The sequence below is a fragment of the Petaurus breviceps genome, unplaced genomic scaffold (assembly GCF_028583685.1).
Source record: "Petaurus breviceps papuanus isolate PSGF00001 unplaced genomic scaffold, PetGlider_PUasm1.0 90925, whole genome shotgun sequence".
Lineage (NCBI taxonomy): Eukaryota > Metazoa > Chordata > Mammalia > Diprotodontia > Petauridae > Petaurus > Petaurus breviceps.
Window position 1 is genome coordinate 27,933,139 of NW_027187380.1, and position 27,286 is coordinate 27,960,424.

At 36.5% G+C, this 27,286-nt stretch overlaps 1 protein-coding gene across 8 annotated transcripts in view; it reads right to left on the reverse strand.

Moving 5' to 3' along the window:
• TBCD (tubulin folding cofactor D) overlaps window positions 1–27,286 on the reverse strand; it is a 572,945-nt gene that overhangs the window by 442,376 nt on the left and 103,283 nt on the right. For all 8 annotated transcript variants that reach the window (XM_069076616.1, XM_069076621.1, XM_069076618.1 and 5 more), the window contains 2 exons: window positions 25,994–26,126; window positions 7,887–8,023 (listed from right to left, as the gene is read on the reverse strand). In XM_069076616.1, the coding sequence (XP_068932717.1) occupies window positions 7,887–8,023; window positions 25,994–26,126 (270 nt within the window). The remainder of the gene's footprint in view (window positions 1–7,886; window positions 8,024–25,993; window positions 26,127–27,286) is intronic.

Here is a 27,286-nt window from a genome sequence, read left to right on the forward strand (position 1 = left end):
ACAGAGCAGATTGGGGGAGGGGATATTCAGTGGGATCACTATTTTAGGGTGGTGAGTAGGGGGAAAATGGGGAGAAAATTTGTAACTCAAAATCTTGTGGAAATGAATGATGTAAATTAAAAATAAAAAATAAACAAATTACAAAAAGAAAAAAGAAAATGATATGCACATTTCAATTTTCATTCAGTATTCTCCAGTGGTCTATTAAATCTAACCTTTCTAAATTTCTATTCACATCCTTCACTGCTTTTTGTTTATTTTTTTTTGTTAGATTTAATTATTATCTGAAAGGGATAAATTGAAGTCCCCACTATTAAAGTTTTATTATTTTTTCCTGTGATTTATTTAGCTTGCATTTTAAGATTTCAGATCCTATGTTATCTGGTAGATAGGATAGATTTTGATACTAATTCACTGTCTATGGCACTTTTTAGAAAATGTAGCTCCATTTGTCTCTTAATTGGGTCTAAATTTGCTATAGCTTTGTCTGAGATTAAGATCACTACCCCTGCCTTTTTTTCACCTGAGCTTTAAGAAATTATGCCTAAGTCTCCTATATCTTTATTTCAAATGTATTTCTTGTAATTAACATATTACTGGATTCTGTTTCTAATCCATTCTGTTGTCCCCTTCCCTCCATAAACATTCACAATTCTTACTGCTAATTATTTATTTCTCTCTATCCTATTGTTGTTTCTCATTCAGTTGTATCCAACTATTTGTGACTCTATGGACCACAGCATGCCAGACCTTTCTATCCTTCACTATGTCCCAAAGTCTATCCAAGTCCATGTTCATTGTTTCCATGACACTATCTATCCATCTCATCTTTTGCATTCAATCTTGCTCAACATCAGGGTCTATTCCAGTGAGCCCTATCTTCTCATTTTGTGGCCAAAATATTTAAGCTTTGAGTTTCTTTGACCTTCCAGTGAATGGTCTGAATTAATGTCTTTAAGTATTTACTAACTGATTTGATGTTCATGCTGGCCAAGACTCTCAAAAGTCTTCTCCAGTACCACAATTCAAAACCATCAAATCTGTGACTCTCAGCTTTTCTTATAGTCCAATGCTCACAAATTTATACTTTTCCTTCATATTTTTCTCATCTCCTCTTTAAGAGTTAGTTTTGGAGCAGCTAGGGGCACAGTGAATAGAATGCTGGCCCTGGAGTCAGGAGGACCTGAGTTCAAATCTGGCCTCAGACACTTAACACTTGCTAGCCGTGTGACTTTGGGCGAGTCACTTAACCCTAACTGCCCCTGCCTTCCCCCCTCCAAAAAGCAAAAAAAAAAAAAATTTGTTTCTGACTAATCCTTCAATTAATCTGTCCTCCATATCACTCCCAATCCCATATACTCCCCTTAATCTTTCCCTTCACCCCTTTCCCTCACTTCCCTATTGGATGAAATGTATCTCTGTACCAAATTATGTTTGGATGTGCATTTTTCACTCCCTTAGCCAGATCAAATGAAAGTGAGGTTCAAGTGTAGTCCGTAAACCACCCTCTCCATGCCTTCCTCCTTGCAGTGTACACTTTTACTTCTGTATCCCATTTATGAGATAATTTTTCTGATTCTACTTATCATAGTGTATAGCTCTTTCCTAACCTTTTAAGATCATCAATACATAAAAGAACCACTCCTAGGCCCTATATCTAATGTAACTAATTTTGTAAGTACTAATGATGATTATGTTCTGAGGGGCTACATGTATTAGCTCTCCACATGATGATGTAAACAGTTTAACCTTGCTTCTTATATCTACTTGTTCAGATTTACCTTTTTTTAGACTTCTCCTAACTCCTGTTTGTTGCTGCTGTTGTCATTTTTTTTTTTCAGTTATGGCCAATTTTCTGTGACACCAATTGGGGGTTTCATGGCAAAGATACTATAATGGCTTGCCATTTCCTTCTCCAGCTCATTTTACAGATGAAGAACTGACGCAAACATGGTTAAGTGACTTGCCCATGGTAAGTCACACAGCTACTAAGTGTCTGAGGCCAGATTTGAATTCAAGAAAATGAGTCTTCCTGACTACAAGCCCTGCATTCTATGTACTGTGCCACCTAGCGGCCCCTGACTCCTATATTTGTATGGCAAATTTTCTACTCAAGTTTAGGTCTTTTCATCAGGAATGCTTGGAAGTCCTCTATTTTCCCACAGTAGGATTATATTCAGTAGGATCTGTTTTCCCACAGTAGGATTATAATTTAACTTGGTACTTTATTCTTGGTTGTAAGCCTAATCTTTTGCTTTCTAGAATATCTAACAAAATTCCAAGTTCTTAACCACTATAGGGTGGTGACTAACTTCTGTGTGATTCTCACCACCACTTCTTATTACAGAATTCTTGCTACCTGTTTATGGCATTTTTTTCCCTTGACCTGTCAGCTCTGGATTTTGGCCACAGTATTCTTTGGAGGTTTAATTTTGAAGCTTCTTTCAAGAGATCACCAGTAGATTCTTTGAGTTGCTACACTATCCTCTAGTTCTAAGAGATCTGGGCAGTTTTAAGAATTCTTGCAATCTGATGTCTTGGCTCTTTTTTGCTCGTGGCTTTCAGTCAGTCCTACAATATTTATCTCTCCTAGAGGGTTTTTTCACATCAGTTACTTCTGTCATACAATTCCACATTTTCTTCTCTCTTTTTTTTTTAAGTCTTTTGAATTTGTTTTAATATATTTTGCTGGCTTTTGAAATTAATAGTTTCTATTTAGTTTATTTTAATTTTTAAGAGGTTATTTTCTTGGGTAAGATTTTTATAACTCCACTTCCAAGCTTTTAATTTTCTTTTCATATCTCTCTTCCAAAGTTCCCACGTCATTTCCCATACCATGTAACTCTCTTTTTTTTTTTTAAATTAATTTTTAGTTTAAAAAAAAGTTGGGTTTTTTTGGACTTGTGTCCAAAATGGATTTTTCTTTGAGGCTTTGCTTGTAGATGTTCTCTGTCTCCATAATATCTCTTCACAGCTTGAGTCTATTTTTGTTTGTTCATTATTCTGCCCTACTTCTTGACTTTAGACTTATTAGTACTATTTCTGCACAAATCTAGGGGGAATGTCTAGCCTGAGCTTCTGTCTTCTTACATATTTTTGTTGTTTGCACTAGTCAAAATGGGTGTCTTTATGCTTTCAGTATACCCAAAGTAATCTGATCAAGCTGAAATCTGTTCCTTGCCCTCCTGCTCTGAGCTATGCAAGTTCCTGACCTAGGTTTCTGTCTGTTAGCTTGTCCCTGGTTGAGAGTTTCAGCAGACTGCTGCAAGACTGAGCCTCTATTAACCTGCTAGGAGGCTTTCCAGATTCAGTGACTAATCTACAGATCCCTCTTTGGTTTGGGACTCCTGCCATGGATATTACAATGAAGCATTCACCATAGACTAGAGGATAGAACTGAGTTCTCACTGTGTTCCTGAGATCAGAGCCATCCAACTACTGTTTGCTTTGGAACTTGTTCTTTGATAGTCACAAATTTAGAACCTGCTAGAGACCACTTATGTCAACCACCAAATATCTACATATTCACCCTCACCAATTCTCCCAAGAACCAGGTGGTAGATAAATGAGGTACCAGACCATACTAGTTCCAGCACACTATTTGGGTATGTAGTGGGATCCCTTGGGATCTCTTTTTTTTTAAATTTGTATTTACTTATATATTATTAGTTTTCAACATTCATTTCCACAAGATTTTGAGTTCCAAATTTTCTCCCCATTTCTCCCCTACACTCACCCCAGGATGGCAAGCATACTGATTACCCCTTTCAAGTCTGCCCTTTCATCTATCCCCACCATCCTTCCCCCTTCCCCCTACTTTCTTTTAGGACAAGATGGATTTCTATACCACAATGTCTGTATATCTTATTTCCCAGTTGCATGTAAAAATAATTTTTTAACATTTGTTTTTAAAACTTTGAGTTCTAGGTTCTCTCCATTCTTCCCTCCTCACCCACCCCCATTGAGAAGGAAAGCAATTCAATATAGGTTACACATGTATACTTATGCAAAACATTTCCACAGTAGAAAGACTAACTATATTTCCCTCCACCCTATCCCACCCCCCATTTATTCTATTTTCTCCTTTGACCCTGTCCGTTTTCAAAAGTGTTTGCTTCTGACTAACCCCTCCCCCAATCTGCCCTCCATTCTATCACCTCTCTATTTTATCCCCTTCCCCCCTACTTTCCTGTAAGGAAAAATACTCAACTGAGTGTGTATGTTATTCCCTCCTTAAGCCAAATCTAATGAAAGTAAGGCTGACTTATTCCTTTTCACCACCCTGCCCTTCCCCTCCACTGTAAGAGCTTTCTTTTGCATCTTTTATGTCAGATAATGTACCCTATTCTATCTCTCCATTTCTCCTCCCAATATATTCCTCTCTCAACTCTTAAGATTAATTTTTTAGATATCATCCCTTCATATTCAATTTACCCTGTGCCCTCTTATGTATACACATACATACATATACACACACACATACATACACACATTCTTTTCATCAAGAATGCTTGAAGGTCCTCTATTTCATTGCATGACCATATTTCCCCTGAAGTATTATACTCAGTTTTGCTGGGTAGGTGATTCTTGGTTTTAATCCTAGCTCTTTTGACTTCCAGAATATCATATTCCAAGTCCTTCGATCCCTTAATGTAGAAGCTGCTAGATCTTGTTATCCTGATTGTGTGTGTGTGTGTGTGTTTCCTTCAACTATCCTAATGCTGAGAAAAGTCTCATGAGTTACAAATATCATCTTTCCATGTAGGAATGTAAACAGTTCAACTTGATAAGTTCCTTATGACTTCTCTTTCCTGTTTACCTTTTCACGCTTCTCTTGATTCTTATATATGAAAGTCAAATTATCTGTTCAGCTCTGGTCTTTTCATCAAGAATGCTTGAAAGTTCTCTATTTCAATGCATGACCATATTTCCCCTTAAGTATTATACTCAGTTTTGCTGGGTAGGTGATTCTTGGTTTTAATCCTAGCTCCTTTGACTTCCGGAATATCATATTTCAAGTCCTTCAATCCCTTAATGCAGAAGCTGCTAGATCTTGTGTTATCCTGATTGTGTTTCCACAATTCTCAAATTGATTCTTCCTGACTGCTTGTAATATTTTCTCCTTGACTACGGAACTCTGGAATTTAGCTATAATATTCCTAGGAGTTTTCTTTTGGGAATCTTTTTCAAGAGGCAAACAGCAGATTCTTTCCATTTCTATTTTACCCTCTGGTTCTAAAATATCAGGGCAATTTTCCTTGAGTATTTTTTGATAGATTATGTCCAGGCTCTTTTTTTGATGATGGCTTTCAGGTAAAATAATAATTTTTAAATTACATCTACTGTATCTATTTCCAGGTTTTTCTAGCGAGGTATTTTACCCTGTCTTCTAGTTTTTTCATTCTTTTGGATCTGTTTTATAATATCTTGATTTCTCATAGAGTCATTAGCTTCCATTTGCTCCAATCTAATTTTGAAGGAATTATTTTCTTCAGAGAGATTTGAGATTTCCTTTTCCATTTGCCAATTTTACTTTTTAAGGCATTCTTCTCCTCACTGGCTTTTTGGACCTCTTTTACCATTTGATTTCATCAATTTTTTTAAGGTGTTATTTTCTTCAGTATTTTTGGGGGTCTCCTTTAGCAAGCTGTTGACTCATTTTCCATTATTTTCTTGCCTCACTCTAATTTCTCTTTCCAATTTTTCCTCTACTTCTCTTCATTTTCGAAATCCTTCTCCTCCATGGCCTGTGACCAATTCATATTTTTCTTGGAGGCTTCTGATACAGGAGTCTTGATTCTGTTGTCTTCTTCTGCTACTATGTTTTCATCTTCTTTGTCACCAAAGAAAGATTCAACAGTCTGACTTTTTTTCCTCTGTTTGCTCATTTTCCCAGCCAATTACTTGACTTTTGAGCTCTTTGCATGGTAGAACTCTGCTTCCAGAGTGGAGAGTGCTGTGTCCCAAGTCTCTGGGGTTTTGTGCAATTGTTGTCAGAACTACTTTTAGGCACCTGCCTCAGAACTGTGAATGGGACTGCCTCTCCACAGACACCACAATCTCCACCATACCAGCACTCATCCTCACCCCAAATCCTGCCTCAGTGCCAGCAAAGAAATCTCTGCAATTACCCTCTGATCAGCCACTTGGTCCTCCCACCATCCGGGGGTCTGGAGCTCCAGAAGCAGCCATTACTGCTTCTGCTGCTATTGCTGCCGCCACAGCCACCCCCAGGGACAAAGGCTAGCCCACACTCTTCTCTCACTTAGGTCCAACAGGGTTTCCCTATTGACCTTTTACTTTCTCTTTGGTATTTTTGGGTTGAGAAGTCTTGAAACCACTACAGCTGCCAGTGATTCAGTCCCCTGAGGTCTGTTCTGGCCAGTCTATGCTGCCAGTCTGAGCCAAGGCAGCCCAAATGGGACTGTGCTCTACTCCCAGTTCAGTGCAATAGAACCTTCTTGTAGACCCGCCAGGCTGTTTTCTGCTGGAGATGTATTACACTCTTATCATTTTGTGAGTTCTGTAGCTCTACCATTTGTTTAGTCATTTTTTACAGGTATTAGAGGTGAACGCAGGACAAGCTGAAGCAAGTTCCTGCTTTTACTCCGCCACCTTGGCACTGCCCCCACATTGGGATCTCTTCTTGCCCAGATTCTTCATACCCTGTGCCTCAGCTCTCCTTTAGTCCCCAGCAACTATAACACTTCATATACAGGGTAACCCTGGCCAGGTCCCAGCCCCAGTAAATGCAGACAAGTCTGTGTCTCTAAGCCTGGCTGGAAAAATGACTCATATGTACTTCTGCTTGGGTGCATTTTATAGATCTTTGAGAATAAAGTTTGGTGGGGGAACTTAGATTATACTTCTTCTTCCTACTCTGTCATCTTCCCAGAAGTAAGAAAAAATAAAATAGCTAAAGGCTTGTAGCCACAGGCACCTGAACTCTTTAACAATAGCAACTACTATGAGCCTCAAAATCACCTCAGGATTATGATACGCTGAGTTGAAAACAATCTCATAGATGATATAGTCCAACCCCGTCATTTACAAAGAAGCTGAGGAACAGAAAGATAGAATGACATGCTCTAAGCTATACTAGCACTAAATAACACAAGCAAAATGCAAACATAGGTCCTCTGACTCCAAAGTCAGGTTCTTTCAAATACTCTATGATGTCTTCAGTTATCTGATCCCAATCTACTTATTTCCATCTGTTCCACATTCTGCAAGAAGCCTTTCCCATTTCTCCTTAGTGTTGTCCCTCTGAGATCATATCCAATTAATCCTAAAAATATCTTATAGGTATCCAGTTATTTGCATACTACTTCCCCTGTTAGACTGTGAATATGAGAGCAAGAACTGTTTTATGTCTTTTGTTGTATCTCCAGTGCTTATCAGAGTGCCTGGCATATAACAGGTACTTAATAAATGTTGACTTGTATTCCAATTAGGCCAGGGTTCTCACGAATTCCCATCTACACCACAGTTATATTTACCTTCCATGTAGCATTGCTCATATTGTATCTATCACCTGGAACACCTGCCTTTACCTACCAAAATCTAACCTATGATAGACTCATTTCTTCCAAGAAGCCTCAACAATATCAGAAACTCCTGATCTCTAATTTTCTTTGAAATACCATGACTATTATTGTCTGTACTATAAATTCCTCAAAGGCACAGCTTATTTTCTACTCCTTCATATCTATTAAATAAGTTACCATATATACTGAATAAATAAAAGGTACATTATCAAATAAAAATTAACAAGTATGCATGCTTAGTCTTATCCATGTAAATGAACTGGAATTTCAGATAAATATTCAGAACCTAAGAATTGGTTTGAAGACTAATTTGTAAATATCAATCTAGCTGCAACACACCTATGACATTTTCAACCTCCTCAGGAACATCATAGTCTTCATCATTCTCAGAAGCTAAAATGTGGGGGCTCTGCTTCTCTTCATCCTGGGAAGAAAGTCGAAGATTAGCACTCAAGGATCGACAACCACGTTGATATCTAAAAAGAAAATAAACATTAATTCAAAGTTAAGAGTTAGCACTGAGACCTTGAGAAATTTAATAATTTAACATATTCTCAATATATTAATATTTCAATCAAAACACACACATAATAATAATTACTCACACATACACATTTGTATATGAAAACATTTTACAATTCATAAAATGTTAGTCCTATGAGGTTAAGTAATGTAAGCATTATGATCCACAGAGTCCACAAATTAGAGAACAGAATTCAGTACATCAATAACTGTTAATTAGGTGCCTACAGTGTGCCAAGCACTATGCAAAGCACTGGGGATACAAAGAGAGACAAAAGTTAGTTTCTGACCTCAAGGACCTATACTCTACTGGGGGAAAGAATACACAAACAACTATGAACAAACAAGATATGTACCAGATAACACGGAAATAATTAACAAACGGAAGAAACTGAACAAGCTATAAAGGAACTATCAAAGGAAAAAACCCAGTACCCCATAGATTTACAAGTGAATTCACCCAAACATTTAAAGAACAACTAATTACAATATGTTGTACTATAATACAAACTTTCAAAAAACAAGAAGAAATCCCACAAAACTCCTTCTTTTACAAAAATATGGTTTTGATACCTAAACCAGGGAGAATCACAACTGAGGAAAAAAAAAACAGTAGACCAACTTCCCTAATTAGTCAATGAACATTTATTAAGCACCTACTTACTATATGCCAGATATCATGACAAGTTCTAGGGATACAAAAACAGAAAACACCTGTACAATAATTCAAGGAGAGATAATGAAAGAATCAATGGACAAGGGGTAGAGTAAAAAGGGTTATATAAGAGGAAGCATTTTCACCTAGCTCTCCCTTAACAGGGGCAGCTAGGTGGCATAGTAGATAGAATGACAGGTGTGGAGTCAGGAAAACAGAAAAAGAGATAAATGAACTGCACATAAAACTAAAAAACTAGAAAACCAACTATTTTAAAAGTCCTAATTGAACACTAAATTAAAATCCTAAAAATCAAAAGAGAGATTAAAAAATTGAAATTTTAAAACTCATGACTTTTTTTTTTTTTTTTTGCTGTTAGGAAGACAAATGTTTATTTCAAAGACTAGGAACGTTCTTTTAAATGACACCTAAGTTTCACGCGCAATTTAAAAACATCTTGGCGCCAATTCTGTCAATAGAAGAAATCCTATGTACAGCAAGATATTTAACTTGCCTTTTAAAAAAAAAAAAAAAAGAAAATAGAGAAGCCATTAGCTAATTTGATTAAAAAAAGAAAACCAAATTACAATTATCAATGAAGAAAGGAGAAAAGCAAATACTAAAAGGTGTTTTTCCCAACTATCTACCAATAAAACTGAAAATCTAAATCAAATGGATGAATATAAACAAAAAGAGAAATCGCCTCAATTAACAGAAAATGGGATACTTAAATAAAATCATGAGAGGCTTGAAAAGGCTTCCAATAAAAGGTATAATTTTAGATGAGGGCTTAAAAGAAGCCAGGGAGGCCAGTAGGTAGAAGAGAGAGTGTTCTACACATATTGGACAGCAAGAAAAATTGCCCAGTGCCAAGAGATGGAATATCTTCTTTATGAAACAACCAAGAGGCTCTAATTTCATTGGCTCCAATGAGGGAGATAACATATAAACAAATATATATACACAGCAGGCTATCTATAGGATAAATAGGAAATAATTAAAAGTGATAGAATTAAGAGGGATTGGAGAAGGCTTTCTGTACAAGGTGGGGCTGAAAAGAAGCATGAAAAGATCAACAAGAAAAAAAGGTGTTATTCAAATATGGTTAAACTGTTTGCATCCCTACACAGGAAGATGATTAACTCTTAAGAACTGTATCTTTATTATGGTATTTAGAAGGGGTATACAGTGTGGGCATAAGATGACTTTGATGTGATGATTTTTAAAGAAGTTAATTAAAGGGTAAAAAAAAGGACTGTTCTGGAAGAACAGGAGGTGCACATTGTTTGAACCTTACTCACATAGGATTTGGCTCAAAGAGGAAATAACATACATAGTCAGTTGAATATAGAAATCTATGTTACCCAATAAGAATTAGGAGGTGAAAGTGGAAAGAAAAGGGAGAGGGCTGGATAGAAGATAGGGCAGATTGAGGGAGACAGCAATCAGAAGCAAAACACTAGTGAGGAGGGAAAGGGAGAAAGGAGAAAGAAAAACACAAATGGGGGAAAATAAGATGGAGAAAAAGACAAAAATGTCAATCATAACTGTGAATGGGAATGGAATGAACTTTCCCATAAAATGGAAGCAGACAGCAGAATGGATTAAAAAACAATCCTGTAATAAGTTATTTACAAGAAACACATTTGAAGCAGAGAGATACACACAGAGTAAAGGTAAGAGGAAGGAGCAGAATATATTATGCTTCAGCTGAAGTAAATAAAGCAGGGGTAGCAATCCTGATATCAGACAAAGCAAAACCAAAAATAGATCTTATTAAGACATTAAGAAAGGAAATGACATCCTGCTAAAAGGTACCATAGACAATGAAGATCAAAATTAAATATATATGCACCAAGTGGTATAAGATCCAAATTCTTAGAGGAGAAACTAAGGTAGTTATTGGAAGAAACAGACAGCAAAACTATACTAGTGAGGGACCTCAACCTCCCCCTCTTAGAACTAGAGAAATCTAGCCACAAAATAAACAAAAAAGAAGTTAAGGAGGTGAATAGAGTTTTAGAAAAGTTAGATATGGCAGACCTCTGAAGAAAACTGCATGGAGATACAAAGAAATATGCTTTTTTCTCAACACTAATAGCACCTACACAAAAAGTGATCATGAGTGAGGGCATAAAAACCTAACAGTCCAATAAAGAAAGGCAGAAATATTAAATACATCCTTTTCAGATCATGATACAATAAAAATTACATGAAATAAAAGGCCATAGAAAGACAGACTAAAAATTAATTGGAAACTAAATAATCTAATCATAAAGAATGAGTGTGTCAAACAACAAATCACATAAAGAATCAATAAATTCAGCCAACAGAATGACAATAAAGAGACAACATACTAAGCAATCTTTAAGGGTAGTTTTTTTTTTATCTCTAAATGCTTATGTGAATAAAAAAGAGAAAGAGAAGATCAAAGTTGAACATGCAACTAAATAAGCTAGGAAAAGAAAAAATTCAAAATTAAATATCAAATTAGAAGTTCTGAAAAATCAATGGAGAGATTAATATAACTGACATTTAAAAAACTACTAAACTGATAAATAAAATTAAGAGCTGCTTTTATGAAAAAGCCAATAAAACAGATAACCTTTTGGTTAATTTGATTTTTATAAAGGAAGAAGAAAACCAAATAACCAGTATCAAAAACAAAAAGGGTGAATTTATCACCAATGAAGAGGAAATTAAAACAATTGGGAGCTATTTTGTCCAATTATATGCCAATAAATTTGACAACCTAATTTAAATGGATGAATATTCACAAAAATATAAATTGTCCAAATCAACAGGAAAGGAAGTAAAATATTTAAATAAACCTTTTTCAGAAAAAAAAAATTTAACAAGCCATAAATGAAATACCTAAGGAAAAATCCTCAGGGTCAGTTGGACTTACAACTGAGTATTACCAAACATTTAAAAAACAATTAATTCCAAAGCTATATAAACTATTTGGAAAAACAGGTGAAGGAGTCCTACCAAATTCTTTTTATGATACAATGATGGTATTGATACCTAAATCAGAAAGAGCCAAAACAGAAAAAGAAATTCTAGACCCATTTACCCTATGAATATGGAAGTGAAAATTTAAAATGAAATATCAGCAAAGAGATTTCTGCAATTTATCACAAGAATAACATACCATGACCGAGCAGGATTTATACCAGGAATGCAAGGCTGGTATAATATTAGAGAAAGTATCAGCATAATTGACCATATCAATAAAAAAATTAACAAAATTATATGATTATCTCAATAGACCCAAAAAAAGCTTTTGATAAAAGAGTACCAATTTCTGTTAAAAAAAAAAAAAAACAACACTAAATTGCATAGGAATCAATGGAGTGTTCCTTAAAATGATAAGTAGCATCTATACCTAAGACCACCAGCAAGCATTATATGTAATGGGGATAAGCTAAAAGTATCTCCAGTAAGATCAGGGGTGAAACAAGGATGTACATTATCACCACTGTTATTCAATATTGTACTAGAAATGTAAGCTTTAGGCAATAAAAAAAGAAAAAGTAATTGAAAAAATTAGAATAGGCAATGAGGAAACAAAGTTATCACTCTTTGCCAATGATATGATGATATATAGCTAGAGAATCCTAGAAAATCAAGTAAAAAACTACCTGAAATAATTAACAACTTTAGCAAAGTTGCAGGATATAAAATAAACCCACATAAATCATCAACATTTCCATATATTACAAAGTCCAGCAGCAAGAGATGCAATGATAAATTCTATTTATATTGTAGACAATATAAAATATTTGGGAATCTACCTACCCAGAGAAACCCAGGAATACAATTACAAGCCACAAAATAAATTTCACACAAGTAAAGTCAGATCTAAATAACTGGGGAAATTATCAATTGCTCATGGGTAGGCCTAGTTAATATAATAAAAATGACAATTCTACCTAAATTGATTTATTTGTCCAGTGTCATGTCAATCAAACAACCAAAAAATTATTTTATAGAACTAGAAAAAATAAAATTCTTCTGGAAGTATGAAAGGTCAAGAAAATCAAGGGAATTAATTAAAAGAAATGCAAGGGAAGGTGGCCTAACTGTACTAGATCTTAAATTATATTATAAAGCAGCAATCATCAAAACTACTTGGTACTGGTTAAGAAATAGAGCGGTAGATCAGTGCAATAGGTTAGGTATACAAGACACAGTAGTCAAAGACTACAATAATCTTTTGTTTGATAAAGTCAAAGACTCGAGCCTCTGGGATGAGTTCATTATCTGACAAAAACTGCTAGTAAAACTGGAAAATAATATGGCAGAAACTAGGCACAGACCAACATCATATAGCAAGATAAAATCAAAGGTATATGATTTAGATATAAAGGAGATACCATAAGCAAATTAGGAGAGCAAGATCTGTCAGATCTATGGAGAAGGGAAGAGTTTATGCCCAAACAAGAGATAGAGAACGTCATAAAATGCAAAACAGATCATTTTGATTACATTAAATTGAAAAGGTTTTGCACAAATAAATCCAATGCAACCAAAATTAGAAGGAAAGCAGAAAGCTGGAAAACAATCTTTACTGCCAGTGTCTCTGATAAAGGTCTCATTTCTAAAATATATAAAGAACTAAGTCAAACTTACAAGAATACAAGTCATTCCCCAACTGGTATCTTACCAACAAAATTCATCAGGAAGAGAAAGAAAAAGAAACTTCATTTAAAATTACTATGGACAGTATAAAATATTTTGGAGTCTAATTTGTCAAGACACACAAAAGATCTTTATGAAGACAATTACTAAACACTCTTCACACAAATAAAGACAGATTTAAATAACTAGAGAAATATTAATTACTTATAGGTAGGCTAAATCAATATAATAAATTAATATACTTATTCAGTGCCATACCATGTTTCCCCGATAATAAGACCTATCCGGAAAATAAGCCCTCCCCTTACTGTGTAAGATTCCTCTAAAATAAGCCCTCCCCCAAAAATAAGCCCTATTGAGATTGCTACTGTAGCGAAGGTGGTCCCCTGCGCTACATGCTACATTACGGTACCCTCTGTATGCACCGCCCCCCCCCAGGAAACGCACACCATGCTCCGAGCTGCATCCAATCAGAGCTGCAGCAGTGAGCGCGTCATCCTGTTCTTCCCCAGTGATTTGCTTGCTGGCACCATTGAGAGCAGTGCCGCGGAGGAGAGCTGAGGCAGGACAACATAAGCCCTCCCCTGAAAATAAGCCCTCTGGTGTTTTTCTTTCCAAAAAATTTAATAAGACAGTGTCTTATTATCGAGGAAACACAGTAACAATCAAACTAAAGAATTACTTTATAGAAAACAGAAAAAATAATAACAAAACTCATCTGGAAGAACCAAAGGTCAAGACTATAAAAGAGAACCAGTGAAAAAACATCGGAAAGAAGAGACTCTAGTATGACCAAATCTTGAACTATATTACAAAGCTATAAAAATCAAAATAATTTGGTATTTAGTAAGAAATAAGTTAATAACACCATCACCAAAAACAACTAACATTTATATAGTATTCACTATGTGCTAAGCAGTGTGCTAAGTGCTTTACAATTATTATCTCATTTGATCCTCACAACAAAGCTGGGAGATAAATGCTATTATTATACCCATTTTACAGATGAGGAAATTGAGGCAAATAGGGGTTAATGACTTGCCCAGGTTCACATACCTAGTAAGTATGTATATTTATATTTATCCCCAGCATTTAACATAGTACCTGGCACAGACATTTTTTATTCATTCATTCCCTTTTTATCCATCCCAGTGATTCTGAATTCCTGACTGCCATTGTTCAAACCCCTTTCATAGTCCCTGATTCCTTATTCACATCCCGCATAATTCAACCCCATTAACATCCCACTCTAACGCTATTCATTCCTTGCACTGTGCTTCCTACAATGCCAGTTTCAAAAGTAATAGATTTGCATTCATCTTAAACCTGTTTCTTTCCTATTTCTTCCATCTTCTTGCATTCACTAAGACCTAACTCACTCCAGATGGCACAGATTCCCCGGCCAACCTTTCCGTCACTGGTTTTGCTTCCATACATAGTTTCCCCACAACCCCCCTGGTACTCTTGGGGGAGTTGAAACATACTTTGCTCCCGATTGCCATATCTATCACCATAACTCTTTAACTACTCTTTTGAAGTTCATTCAATCCATACTTATCACCCAATCAGGAACCTGGTAGCTACTGTCAGCTTCAATGAATTCATTGCCTAGCTCACAGTTATCATCTCTTCCCTAATTTCTACCCTCATACAAGGAATTTCAACATATAAATTAATACTCCATCAAATACCCTAACCTTACAGTTCCTCAACTTACTCATTTCCCATGACTTATTCCTCTACTCTACTTCAGCTACAGAGAGATAGTCATACCCTTACCTTAGATTTTATCGTCACCCATAAATGCTCCACTTCCACGTTTATTAATTTTGAAATTCTTTTATCAGATCATACTGTTATTCCTCTAGTCTGTCTGATTTGCAACCCCAAACCTTGTTCTACATTCTCATTATGACTTGCAATCCCTTTGCCTCTTAGTACTTTCCCAGACCATCACCCCTGAAGTGGCTAAACTTCCCTTTCATGTTTTGACCCATTGGTAAACTAGTTCAATAACTTATACTGGCTTCTAGATCAAATGATATAATATTTATAGAAGTTTTAGCATGTTACCTAACACAAAATAGCTGCTTTATAAATATTTATTATTCCCTTCCCTTCCATTCTTTTCCTTTCTTTCTCCTCCTTCTCTGAATCCCTTGTCCCTTAGTCTATTACCAATCTTGCCCTACAAAGCCTAAGTCTTGGAATACTACCACCTTCATTACCTTTACACCCTACTCATGTACTGTTGAATGAAGCTGGAGAAAATCATGACACTGTGCTGACTGGTTGACTACAAAAGTATATCACCTAATTTCAACTGGGCCCTCACTGTGGTGAGACAATCCCTTTACAACTTTCATAATTTATTTACCATCCCAGGCACTACAGAAGTTTTTCAAATCTTTTCATTACTCCTCAAAGCTCTCATGGCTCACTACTCTCCCCACTCCCAGCTAAGTACCTTGTATGATATTTCAGTCAAAAAAATTGAAGTCTTTCATGAGCTCCCTCTTAATTCTTCATTATTCTCCTCAAAGTTTTCTCTTCAAGTTACAAATTATTACTTAACTGCAAAATCTAATCGATTTGTTCAATATATACATTTATTTACTGCTCTGTAGTATTTGACACAATTGATCATTCTCCCATCCTTGATACATTCTTCTTTCTAGGCTTCCCTAACAATGCTCTTTCCTTTTCCTCCTACCTGTATAATCATTCTTTTCAGTCTCCTTTGCTACATCTTAATTCTTTTCCTTTTCCTTCACAGCCCCTTATAATCTGACTTCCAATTTCATCACTCAAATGAAACTGACCTCTCTCTTTTCTTTTTGCTTTTTTCTGGAGGGCAAAAAAAGTTGGGGTTAAGTGACTTGTCCAAAGTCACATGGCTAGTGTGTCAAGTGTCTAATGCCAGATTTGAACTCAGGTCCTCCTGACTCCAGGGCCAAGTGCTCTATTCACTACTCCACCTAGCTACACCAAAACTGATGTCTCTTAACTGAGTCATCAAATAACTTTTCCTTAGTCTTCATCCATGTTATGCTACTGACTACATCCTGCTTCTGGATATACACTCCTCTGAAACTTCTCACTTATTTTTCTACCTACCTATGTAACTACTCATTATTTTCTCCAGGATCATGATTCTTGCCTGTGGGCATTCCTCTCCACCAAAGCTCTGTCCAGGGCCTTCTCTTCTTCCTCTACACTATTTCACTTGGTGAGCTCATCAGCTCCACAAGATTCAATTATCATGTCTATACAGATGACTCTCAGATTTGTTTATTCAGTCCTAATCTCTCTCCTGATTCCCAGTCTCAAATTTCCAAAATGCCTACTGGACCCATTAAAGAAGACTAAGAAGGATCAATCAGATAGGTAGCAAGAGAACTAGGAAAGTTTATTATTATGAAAACCTAGAGGGAAGAGTATTATCAACTAGATTTTCTTGTAGACATCTTAAGCTGAATGTGTCCAAAACTTATATTTCCCCCAATATCTACCTTTTTCCTAATTTCCCTATTACTGTGAAGGGTACTATCATCTCACAGTTACCCATGCTCACAACCTAGATGTCAATCTCAATTACTCATGCTACCTCATCCCCTCCCCGCCATATCCAATCACAGAATCTTATATTCTTTCCTCTGACATTTCCACCACCTTGTTAAAACAATTATCACTTCATACCTAAACTATTGTTTAGCTACCCACTGGTCTCCTTAACTCAAGACCATCCACCTTTTAATTGTCAAATTCATCTTTAGAGACCACAATTCTGACTATGTCACTCCCCCATTAAAATAAATCTCTGCTCCTTCCAGGATCTAATATTCTTTTTGGCTAATAAAGTCCTCCACATACTAGCCACTTCTTAACTCTCAGGCTTACCCTTTATATCCCAGCACTTACTAAACAATGGCACTGACTTCCCTGCTGTTCCTAGCACAAAAAACTCCATCTATGGGCTCTAAGCTTTTTTACTGGCTGTCCTCCATACCTGGAACATCTCTCCCTTCTCATCTCTACCTCATGGATTCTTTGGATTCCTTCAGGTATCAGCAAAAGTCCCACCTTACACAAGAAGACTTTCCCAATTTCTCTTATTGCTAGTGCCTTCCTTATGTTAATTATTTCCAATTTATCCTGAATACACCTATCATGTATATAATTGTTTGCATATTGAGAGCAAGGACTGTCTTTTTCTAATCTTTGTATCCCTAGTACTAACTACAGTATTTGACACAAAGCAGGAGTTTAATAAATGCTAGTTGACTGACTTACTAATAAGAGGAGTAAGGATAACATTACCTAATAAAGGAGTAGCAGAAATAACCTTTTTCAACTGGTTTCAATGATTTTGTATGCCTGCAAGTCACGTAACACTGTGCTGTCTGAGGAATTAAAAGTGAAAATTATTTGAAAAGACAATGGAAAGGCATGAATTTGACTTTCCATAGCCCTTTTATTGGTATTCATTTTTAATTCCTCTGACAATGTTATGCTATATGTACATAAAACATTAAAAGAATATCTTTATTAAAACTATGCCTTTGTTTCTGGAAGAAGTTGAAGGTCTTTTAAAAAAGTTTTTCCAATTTCATGAAGAAAGGTAATTGTCTATTCTCTTATTTAATTATATATCCAATTCATTGTTCATTTGTACCATTTGTCCCAAATCAGTTAATCAATCAAGTATTTATTAAGTACATACTATGTGCTGTGCTGTGCTGAGCACTGGTGATATAGAAAGACAAATCAGTCCCTACCATCATGGAGTTTACATTTTATTGCGGTAGACATAATGTACATAAATTGGTACATAGCAGATACAAAGATATTTGACTGGAGCAAAGGGGTGGGGGAGGGGATGGAGAGAGAGCAGAGGCAATGGGGGGTGGAGGGGTAGTGCTTAGAGGAGAAGACATTAGATGTCAGGGAAACCAGGAAAGGCCTTTTCTACAAAATTGCATATGAACTGGCACTTAAAGAAAGTCAGGGATTCTAACAGCCAGAGATAAAAAGGAAGAGCAATCCAGTGACTAGGAAGTCACTGTAAATGCACAGACAGGAAACAAGCTCTACAAAATGTCCATCTTACTACTAATCAAAATAAGTTACAAATGGGGCAGCTATGTGGCACAGTACATAGAGTACTGGTCCTGGAGTCAGGAGGACCTGAGTTAAAATCCAGCCTCAAACACTTAACACAAACTAGCTGTGTGACCTTAGGCAAGTCACTTAACCCCAATTGCCCTGCCACCCCCCTCCAAAAAGCGAAAAAAAAAAGTTACAAATGGATACATAACATAGATATGTATCCTCAACATAACTATCCTCAACAAATTAGACAAGCAAAGAAGATTTTTCTTTTCAGATCTATAGCTAAGGGAAGAGTTCTTGACCAAACAAGATAAGGAGGATCACAGAAGACAAACTCAAACATTTATATTACATGAAATTTAAAAGGGTTTTTTTTGGGGGGGCAGCTAGGTGGCGCAGTGAATAGAACACTGGCCATGGAGTCAGGAGGACCTGAGTTCAAATCCAGCCTCAGACACTTAACACAAAAAAACTAGCTGTGTGACCTTGGGCAAGTCACTTAACCCCAATTGCCCTATCTTCCCCCTCCAAAAACAAGTTGTTTTTTTAATACCAAAACCAATGTTGCCAAAATTAGAAGGAAAACAACATGTTAACTAGGGAGAAATCTGTATCAAGTTTCTTTGGCAAAAGTCTCATTTCTGAGACATATAAAGAACTGATTAAAACCTGTGAGCAAGAGTCATTCTCTAACTAAAAAATGGTCAAGGGATATAAGCCAGAAGTCTTCAAAGGAAGAGAAAAAAATGCAAATTCAAGTAATTCTGAGATTCTGCCTCACACCTATCAATTATTCTGGCATGACAAAAAAACAACGCTATAGGAAAAAAGAAATACAAATCCCTGGTAGAGCTGGGGACTAATTAGTACAGCTATTTTGGTAAGCAACTTCAAAACTCACTACCCTTTGGCCCACCAATACTACTATTATAGTATTATACCCCAAAGAGATCAAAGAAAGATGGAAGGACTTCTATGAACAAAAATATTCATATCAATTTTTTTGCAGTGACAAAGAATCAAGAAATCAGTTAGTGTATGGCTGAACAAATTATGGTATGTGAATTTTTTTTTATTTTTTTAAAGCAACTGGGGTTAAGTAACTTGCTCAAGGTTACACAGCCAGTTATTGGCATGCGAATTTAATGAAATAACATTGTTTTGTTATAAATGAGAACAGGGATGATTTCTGGAAAAGCTGGGAATATCTGTATGAACTTATACAGAGGAAAGTGAAGAAAAGCAGAAGAATAATTTAAACAACAACAACAATGCAAAAACAAACTATTTTCAAGGCTACCTAATTCTTGACAAAGAAGTAGCAGATTCATCAGGTGGCTAGGTGGCATGGTGAATAGAGTACTGGCCCTAAGTTAGGAAGACCAGAGTTCAAATCCGGCCTCAGACACTTAACACAAAAACTAGACTTTAGGCAAGTCACTTAACCCCAGTTGCCCTCCAAAAAGCAAAAAAAAAAAAAAAAAAAAAAGTAGTAGATTCAAGATACAAAATGAGACATATATTTCTGGACATGGCTAATGTGAGAATTTGTTTTGCTTGACTTGATTTTTGGTTTGGTTTGGTTTTTTCAACTGAGTATAAGGAAACAACATAAACTTTTGCTAGTGAAAAATAAACAAAAACAGTTAAGAGGAAAATGCTATTTTCTACATATTTTAGATAACCGCAATAGTCAAAATGTGATCTAATGAGCAATATCACTACAAATACCATTAAGAAGAATGCCCTTGTAACCTTGAGCAAGTTACTTAACCCCGATTGCTTAGGGGCTTCCAGGTGGCACAGTGAGTAAGATCACCGGCCCCTGTGTCAGGATGACCTCGGATTGAATCTGGGCTCTGATACTTAGCACCACACCCAGAAATAACTGGCTGTGTAACCTTGAGCAAGTTACTTAACCCCAATTGCTTTAAAAAAAAAAAAAAAAGACGAATGCCCTTGATATGTTTGTGTAGAAAATTCTCATGAAAAAAATTTTAGGTCAGTAATTATTCATATTTTGTTGGGTGTTTTTGGTAAGGTCTATGATTGTTTTCACACATCTATTATCTTCCTTTTTTCAGATACTTTGTGAATCAATCACTCAATGTTCTCAAAAACTTATCAGCTCTGGCAGAGATCTCCTCTATAAATATTTAGATATTAGTCCAGCACCTTTTGTCATCTTTATTCTTTTCAATGCTATTACTGTGAGCTGTATAGACACATCAAACACTAAGCACTACAATGTTAGGAGTCCAGTGTGGTGTTTCTATGGTCCTTGACGACGAAAAAAAGTCTATTATAAAATCCTTGCAGATTGTTTTCATTTTTCTTCTGTTTGTTGTCCTTTCACTTTTTCTATAAATTTCCTAGGAAAAACTACACAAAGGTTGGTCGCTTGCCAAGCTTCTTTAAACTAGCATTAATTTCTACAGTTATTGTTTTGTGAGTCAATATTACTTCTTTATAACATCCTTTTCTATAAGATTTCATAAATAAAATTATATGTAAAAACTGTGCTTTTTTTGGTTGCACACATTTTTTTTCTCATTGTTATTCTTTTTTCTAGCTTTGATTTTGATCTTTAAGAAAGTGATTGCCTCAATACAGACAAACAAGTGTTTCAAGGAATGACTCTCATTTCAGTAATGAGTCATTTTCTGTCCATTAAAATATAATCAATTTTATTTTTTTCTGATATTATCAGGACTTTTCCTTTCATTTTTCCTGAAACATTCATCCCTAGAAACCCTTTTCAAGTGCAAAATGCTCCATCTTTCATGAACATGAATATAATGGATCAGGAGGAATGGTCTTCACTTCTACAGCTATTCCATACCATTGCCATCCCTCAATAACTTCTCTGAGGTTCACATTATCTATATCACTGTATCCAGATCTTCATTACAGTCCTTAATAAGATTCCAGTCTACATTTCCTCGTGCTTTCTCAAGGAACTGTGAACTTGGCTCATAGTGTTCCTCTCCACCCCAATAAAAACTAAGGGATTTCTAGGTTCACATACAGAGTCTCCCATTTCACATCCTGTGATCTTTATCTTCATATGACCTCAGTCATCCCCTGCAGAATATAAGATCCCTGCTTCCATGGAAACTTCCATGACCATGAATTCTGAAATTTCTTTCTTATGTAACTGTGCTTCCATCTCTACCTCTGCCTAACTCCTCAAAAACCTATATTCTTCACCTTCATTGTAATCACAAATTTCTTTATCTCTGCCTATTCTCCCAGTCCATCACCTCCACTCTGGCCTTGCAGTTCAATTATACTAAACAGTTCCTAAATACTGCAGATGCAACCTTTATAACATCCCTTTTATGTCCCATGTTCTCCATTCACAAAGCATCTTGCTTCAAGTTTTCATCACTTCCTACCTGGATTACTGCCTTAGCTTTTAATTATATTCCCTACTTCTATCTTCCTACATAGAGACCAAAATATGACAATCTCATTTCCTTTCTCAAAAATATTTAGGGGCTCCCTACGATCCCAGGGCTAAATAGCCTGCCATTTAAATCAATCAATATTCTCTATAAGAATACAAGTCATTCCACAATTGATAAATGTTCAAAGGATATGAACAGGCCATTTTCAGATGAAGAAATTAAAAGATATCTATAAGTATATGAAAAACTGCTCTAAATCTCTATTGTTCAGAGAAATGCAAATCAAAACAACTCTGAGGTACCACATCTCACCAGTCATATTGGCTAACATGAAAAATCAGGAAAATGACAAATGCTGGAGAGGATATGGACAAATTGGAACACTAATGCATTGATGGTGGAGTTGTGAACTAATCCAACCATTCTGGAGAGCAATCTGGAATTATGCCAAAGGGTTATAAATAATTTCATACCCTTTGACCCAGCAATACCACCACTTCTAGGGTTGTATCCCAAAGAGATCATAGAAGTGGGAGGAAGACCCATATGTACAAAAATATTTATAGCAGCTCTTTTTGTGGTGGCAAAGAATTGGAAATTAAGGGGGTGCCCATCAATTGGGGAATGGCTGAACAAGTTGTGGTATATAAATGTAATGTTGTGCTATAAGAAATGAGGAGCAGATAGACTTCATATTTACCTGGAGAGGCTTATATGAACTGATGCTGAGTGAAAAGAGTAGGGCCAGGAGAAATTTGTACACAATTACAGAAACAATGTATGTATGACAACCAACTCTGATAGACTGGACTCTTCTCAGCAATCTCAGCAATAAACCCAAAAGACTCATGATGGAGAGAGATGTCTACATCCAGAGGAAAAACTGAGTTTGAACCCAGATTGAATCAAACTACCTGTTCTTTTTCTTTTTCTTGTTTCCTCTTTCCCATTGTTCATTCCATTCGATATAATCCTTCTTTATAATCTGACTAAAGTCTAATGTGAAAGTATTTGCAGATACTATACTTGAATTATGCCACCATGGGGGGGAAGGAGGGAGGAAGAGAATATTTTAAACTCAAGAAAATGTGGAAATGAATCTTCTAAAAGTAAACAAATTAATAAAGAACAAAAATTTTTAAAAAAGAAATATATTTTAATGGGTGGGGGTGAAGTAAAGATGGCAGAGGAGAAACAGGACTTCCACAGGGCTCGGGTGGAATTGGCTACCTCCCCCAATTCATGTAAAAGGTAACTCTGAAGAAACTTTGGAGCTACAGAACCCAGAAACTGACACAGAGAAGCTAATCTCTTGCTGAGGACAGCCCGGCAGCAAGAGGCCAGCACAGAGCTCTGGGAGCCAAGCCCAGCCCTGTGTAAGCCAGAGGTTTAAGCCCCAGGGCAGGCCCAAAAAATCACCTGCTGGAGGGACTTCAGATCACTAGCAGCTGTGGCAGTTTCCAGAATTATCAACACACTGTTGCTAAGGACAAAGTGAGAGGTCAGTGCAGTGTGGACTTTGGGATCTAGCAGTTGGGATTACATTTGGTTTTGCCCCTGGGGCGAGAAGAGGCTGAGGAGCCATGGCCCTGCAGCCGCGGCCACACCCTGCAGATTGTAGGGGGACCAAGCAACCAGTCTGAGGGGTAATCACCCTTGCTTTAGCCTGCTTGGATCCGGATTGTGGTCTAGCATAGAGGTCCTGGGGTGTGTGAACAACTTGCCAGAGCATGTGGAGGCTTCATAGAGGGCACCCAACTTTCAGCAGCTGAAAAAACCCCAGAGTTTGGTACGAAGCTCCCTTGTCTGGTAGCAGAGTTCTACTGTGGCAAAAAGCCCAAAAGTCAAGTAATTGAAGGGCAACATGAGCAAATGTGGGAAGCAAAGTAAACAGAGCAACCCAACTTCACACTCCTACTTTGGGGACAAAAAGGATCAAAGCACAGAACAGGAGGAAGACAACAAAGTCAGAACTCCTGCACCAAAAGCTTCCAAGGAAAATACGAGCTAGTTACAGGCCATAGAGGACCTTAAGAAGGATTTTGAAAACCAAATAAGAGAAGTAGAGAAAAACTGGGAAGAGAAATAAGAACAATGCAAGATATTTATGAAATGAGAGTCAACAACCTGACTGAAGAAAATAACACCTTAAAAAATAGACTAACTCAAATGCCAAAAGAGGCTCAAAAAGGCAATGAGGAGAAGAATACCTCAAAAAGCAGAATTTGCCAGATGGAAAAAGAATCTCAAAAGCTCATTGGAGAGAATCATTCCTTCAGAATTAGATTGGAGCAAATGGAAGCTAGTGACATTATGAGAAATCAAGATACTATTAAACAGATCCAAACAAATGAAAAAATAGAAGGCAATGTGAAATATCTCATGGGAAAAAACAATGACCTGGAAAATAGATCCAGGATAGATAATTTAAAAATTAATAGACTACCTGAAACCCATGATCAAAAAAAGAACCTAGAAATCATCCTTCAAAAAATCCTCAAGTAAAACTGCCCTGATATTTTAGAACCAGAGGGAAAAATAGAGGTTGAAAGAATCCAATGATCACCTCCTGAAAAAGATCCCAAAAAGAAAACTCCTAGGAATATTATAGCCAGGTTCTGGAATTCCCAGATCAAGGAGAGAATATTACAAGCAGCCAGGAAGAAACAATTTGAATATTGTGGAAACACAATCAGGATAACATAGATCTGGCAGCTTCTACACTGAGAGTTCGAAGGGCTTGGAATATGATATTCCAGAGGGAAGAGGAGCTGGGATTAAAACCAAGAATCACCTACCCAGCAAAACCGAGTATCATGTTTCAGGGGAAAATATGAATATTCAATGGAATAGAGGACTTTCAAGCATTCTTGATGAAAAAGTCAGAGTTGAATTGAAAATCTGACATTCAGATACAAGAAGCAAGAGAAGCATGAGAAAGTAAACAGGGAAATTAAATCATAAGGAACTTATCAAAATTGAACTATTTACATTCCTACATGGAGAAACGGTAATTGTAACTTATGAAACTTTTCTCAGTATGAAAATAGTTGAAGGGAATAGAAATATATATGTCCATAGAGGAGGGTATATGGGCATATGAATACATATGTAAATGTGTGTATATATGTTTACAGGTATACATAGAGGGCACAGGACCAATTTAATAGGAAGGGATGATACTTAAAAGATGAAATTAAGAGGAGAGAAAGGAATATGAGAGTAGATGGGGAGAGACAGAATGGGGTAAACTATCTCCTATAGAAGAAGCAAGGGAAAACTGTTACAATGGAGGGAAAGAACAGGAAGGCAAAAGGGAATGAGTCAACCTTATTCTCATTGAATTTGGCTTAGGGAAGGAATGACATACACACTAAATAAGGTATCTCACCCTATAGGAGAGTAGGGGACAAGAGGATGAGAGGGGGGATGATGGAAGGGAAGGCAGGCTGGGGGGAAGGAAGTTGGAAGCACACACTTTTGAAAAGGGACACGATCAAAGTAGAGAATAGAACAAATGGGACGTCCGATAGGAGGGAGGGAAATATAGTCAGTCTTTTATAATATATCCACTATGGAAATGTTTTGCATAGCTACATATGTACAACCTATACTGAGCTGCTTATCTTCCCAGTAAGGGTAGGTGACAAGGGAGGAAGAGAATGATTCTGGAATTCAAAGTTTTAAAATCAAATGTTTAAAATACACACACACACACACTCACACACACTATTATTAATATTATTTTACATGTTACTGGGAAATAAGATATACAGGCACTGGGGCAAAGAGATCCACCATGCCCTACTGGAAAGTCAAAGGGGGTATGGGAGAGAGCAGACTGGAGGAGGGGATATTCAATGGGATCACTATTTGGGGGCAGTGAGTAGGGGAAAAATGGGGAGAAAATTTGTAACTCAAAATCTGGCGGAAATGAATGATGTAACCCAGAAGTTAATAAAGCAATTGATCTTAAAAAAAAAAAAAGAAATATATTTTATTATTCAAGACATTCTACCACTGCTTTATGTAACTTATTTGACTTTTTGTCGTGAAACAAATGAAACTGAGAAAAGACAAAGACCTTAACCTTGTCAACTAACCTCCACTTTGCCAATCTGGGCTTAAGAAAAGTCAATCCAAGTCGCTGAACAAGTTTCACACCAAGTTTTCGGAGAAGAGTATGGTTACTCTCTGAGAGCTTGCAGTTATCAAGGCACTGGAGCACAATGGAAGCTGCAAAACAGAGCATATAGCAGTACACATATGAAAGAAATCTCTGGTTATGTGAATTTCCTAGTAATTTTACTGAGAATATGATAAATACAGACACACACATATCCTTTAAAGGCTTTTTTGCTTTTGTTTTTCTTTTGCACCTGTCATATAATGGTATAAGTTTAAATTTGCTTCCCCATGCATGTTTCCTAAAGCACTACCTTAGAGTTGCTTAATTCAAATGAATTACTGAATTCCAGTGAAACATGGCCCATTCAAACTTATTTTTTATCACTACCTAATATGAACTATATATTATACCTATCCTAACCACAACAGCTCTGCTCACACTATTTATTTCACTCTGTCTGGAATGCTCTCCTTTTCCTTCTTTCTATCTCTCTAAATCCTACAGAATGTATAGTATAATATAGTATAGATTCTTTGAGACCCAAGCCTCACATCCTCCATAAAACTTTTCCCTGATAATGTTCACTAATTGTTCAACTTCCTGATTGTTCATAGAAAATGAGGTCTGAATTACAGCATTCAATTAGTGTTCTTTTTTTTTTGGAGGGGGTAAGGAAAGACAATTGGGGTTGTGACGTGTCCAAGGTCACAGAGCTGGTAAGTGTATCTGTCAAACGTCTGAGGCTGCACTTGAACTCAGGTCTTCCCGATTCCAAGGCCAGTGCTCTATTCACTGCACCACCTAGCTGCCCGATTATTGTTCATCTAATACTTTACAGAACATTATGGAAAAGTACACCAAGCTATTAGATTCACCTGCCGAGTCTGGACGACAGACATTCAAAACCAATATGGCACATGCCAACTAACAGGGAAAGTCATTTAACTTCTCTGTGTCCCAGGCTACTTGTAGACTACAGTTTCCCAATTCCTATTCTACAGTGATGAAATAACAGGTAGAGAAGAAAAAAAATGTACACATTTTTGGACTGTTCTATAATCTCTCCTACAGACCTAACTCACTGCTGAGTGCAGACTGCTTTAAAAGAAGCAGTGTTCAGTTCATCAATGTAATGTAAACTCCCTAAGAAGAGGGGCTGTTTCATTTTTTACTTTGTATACCCAGTATCTTTCACAATGAAGATGCTTGATAAATGTTTCCTAAATTGAAATGAAAGTAGCAACATTCCTCACTTATAAGATATAGC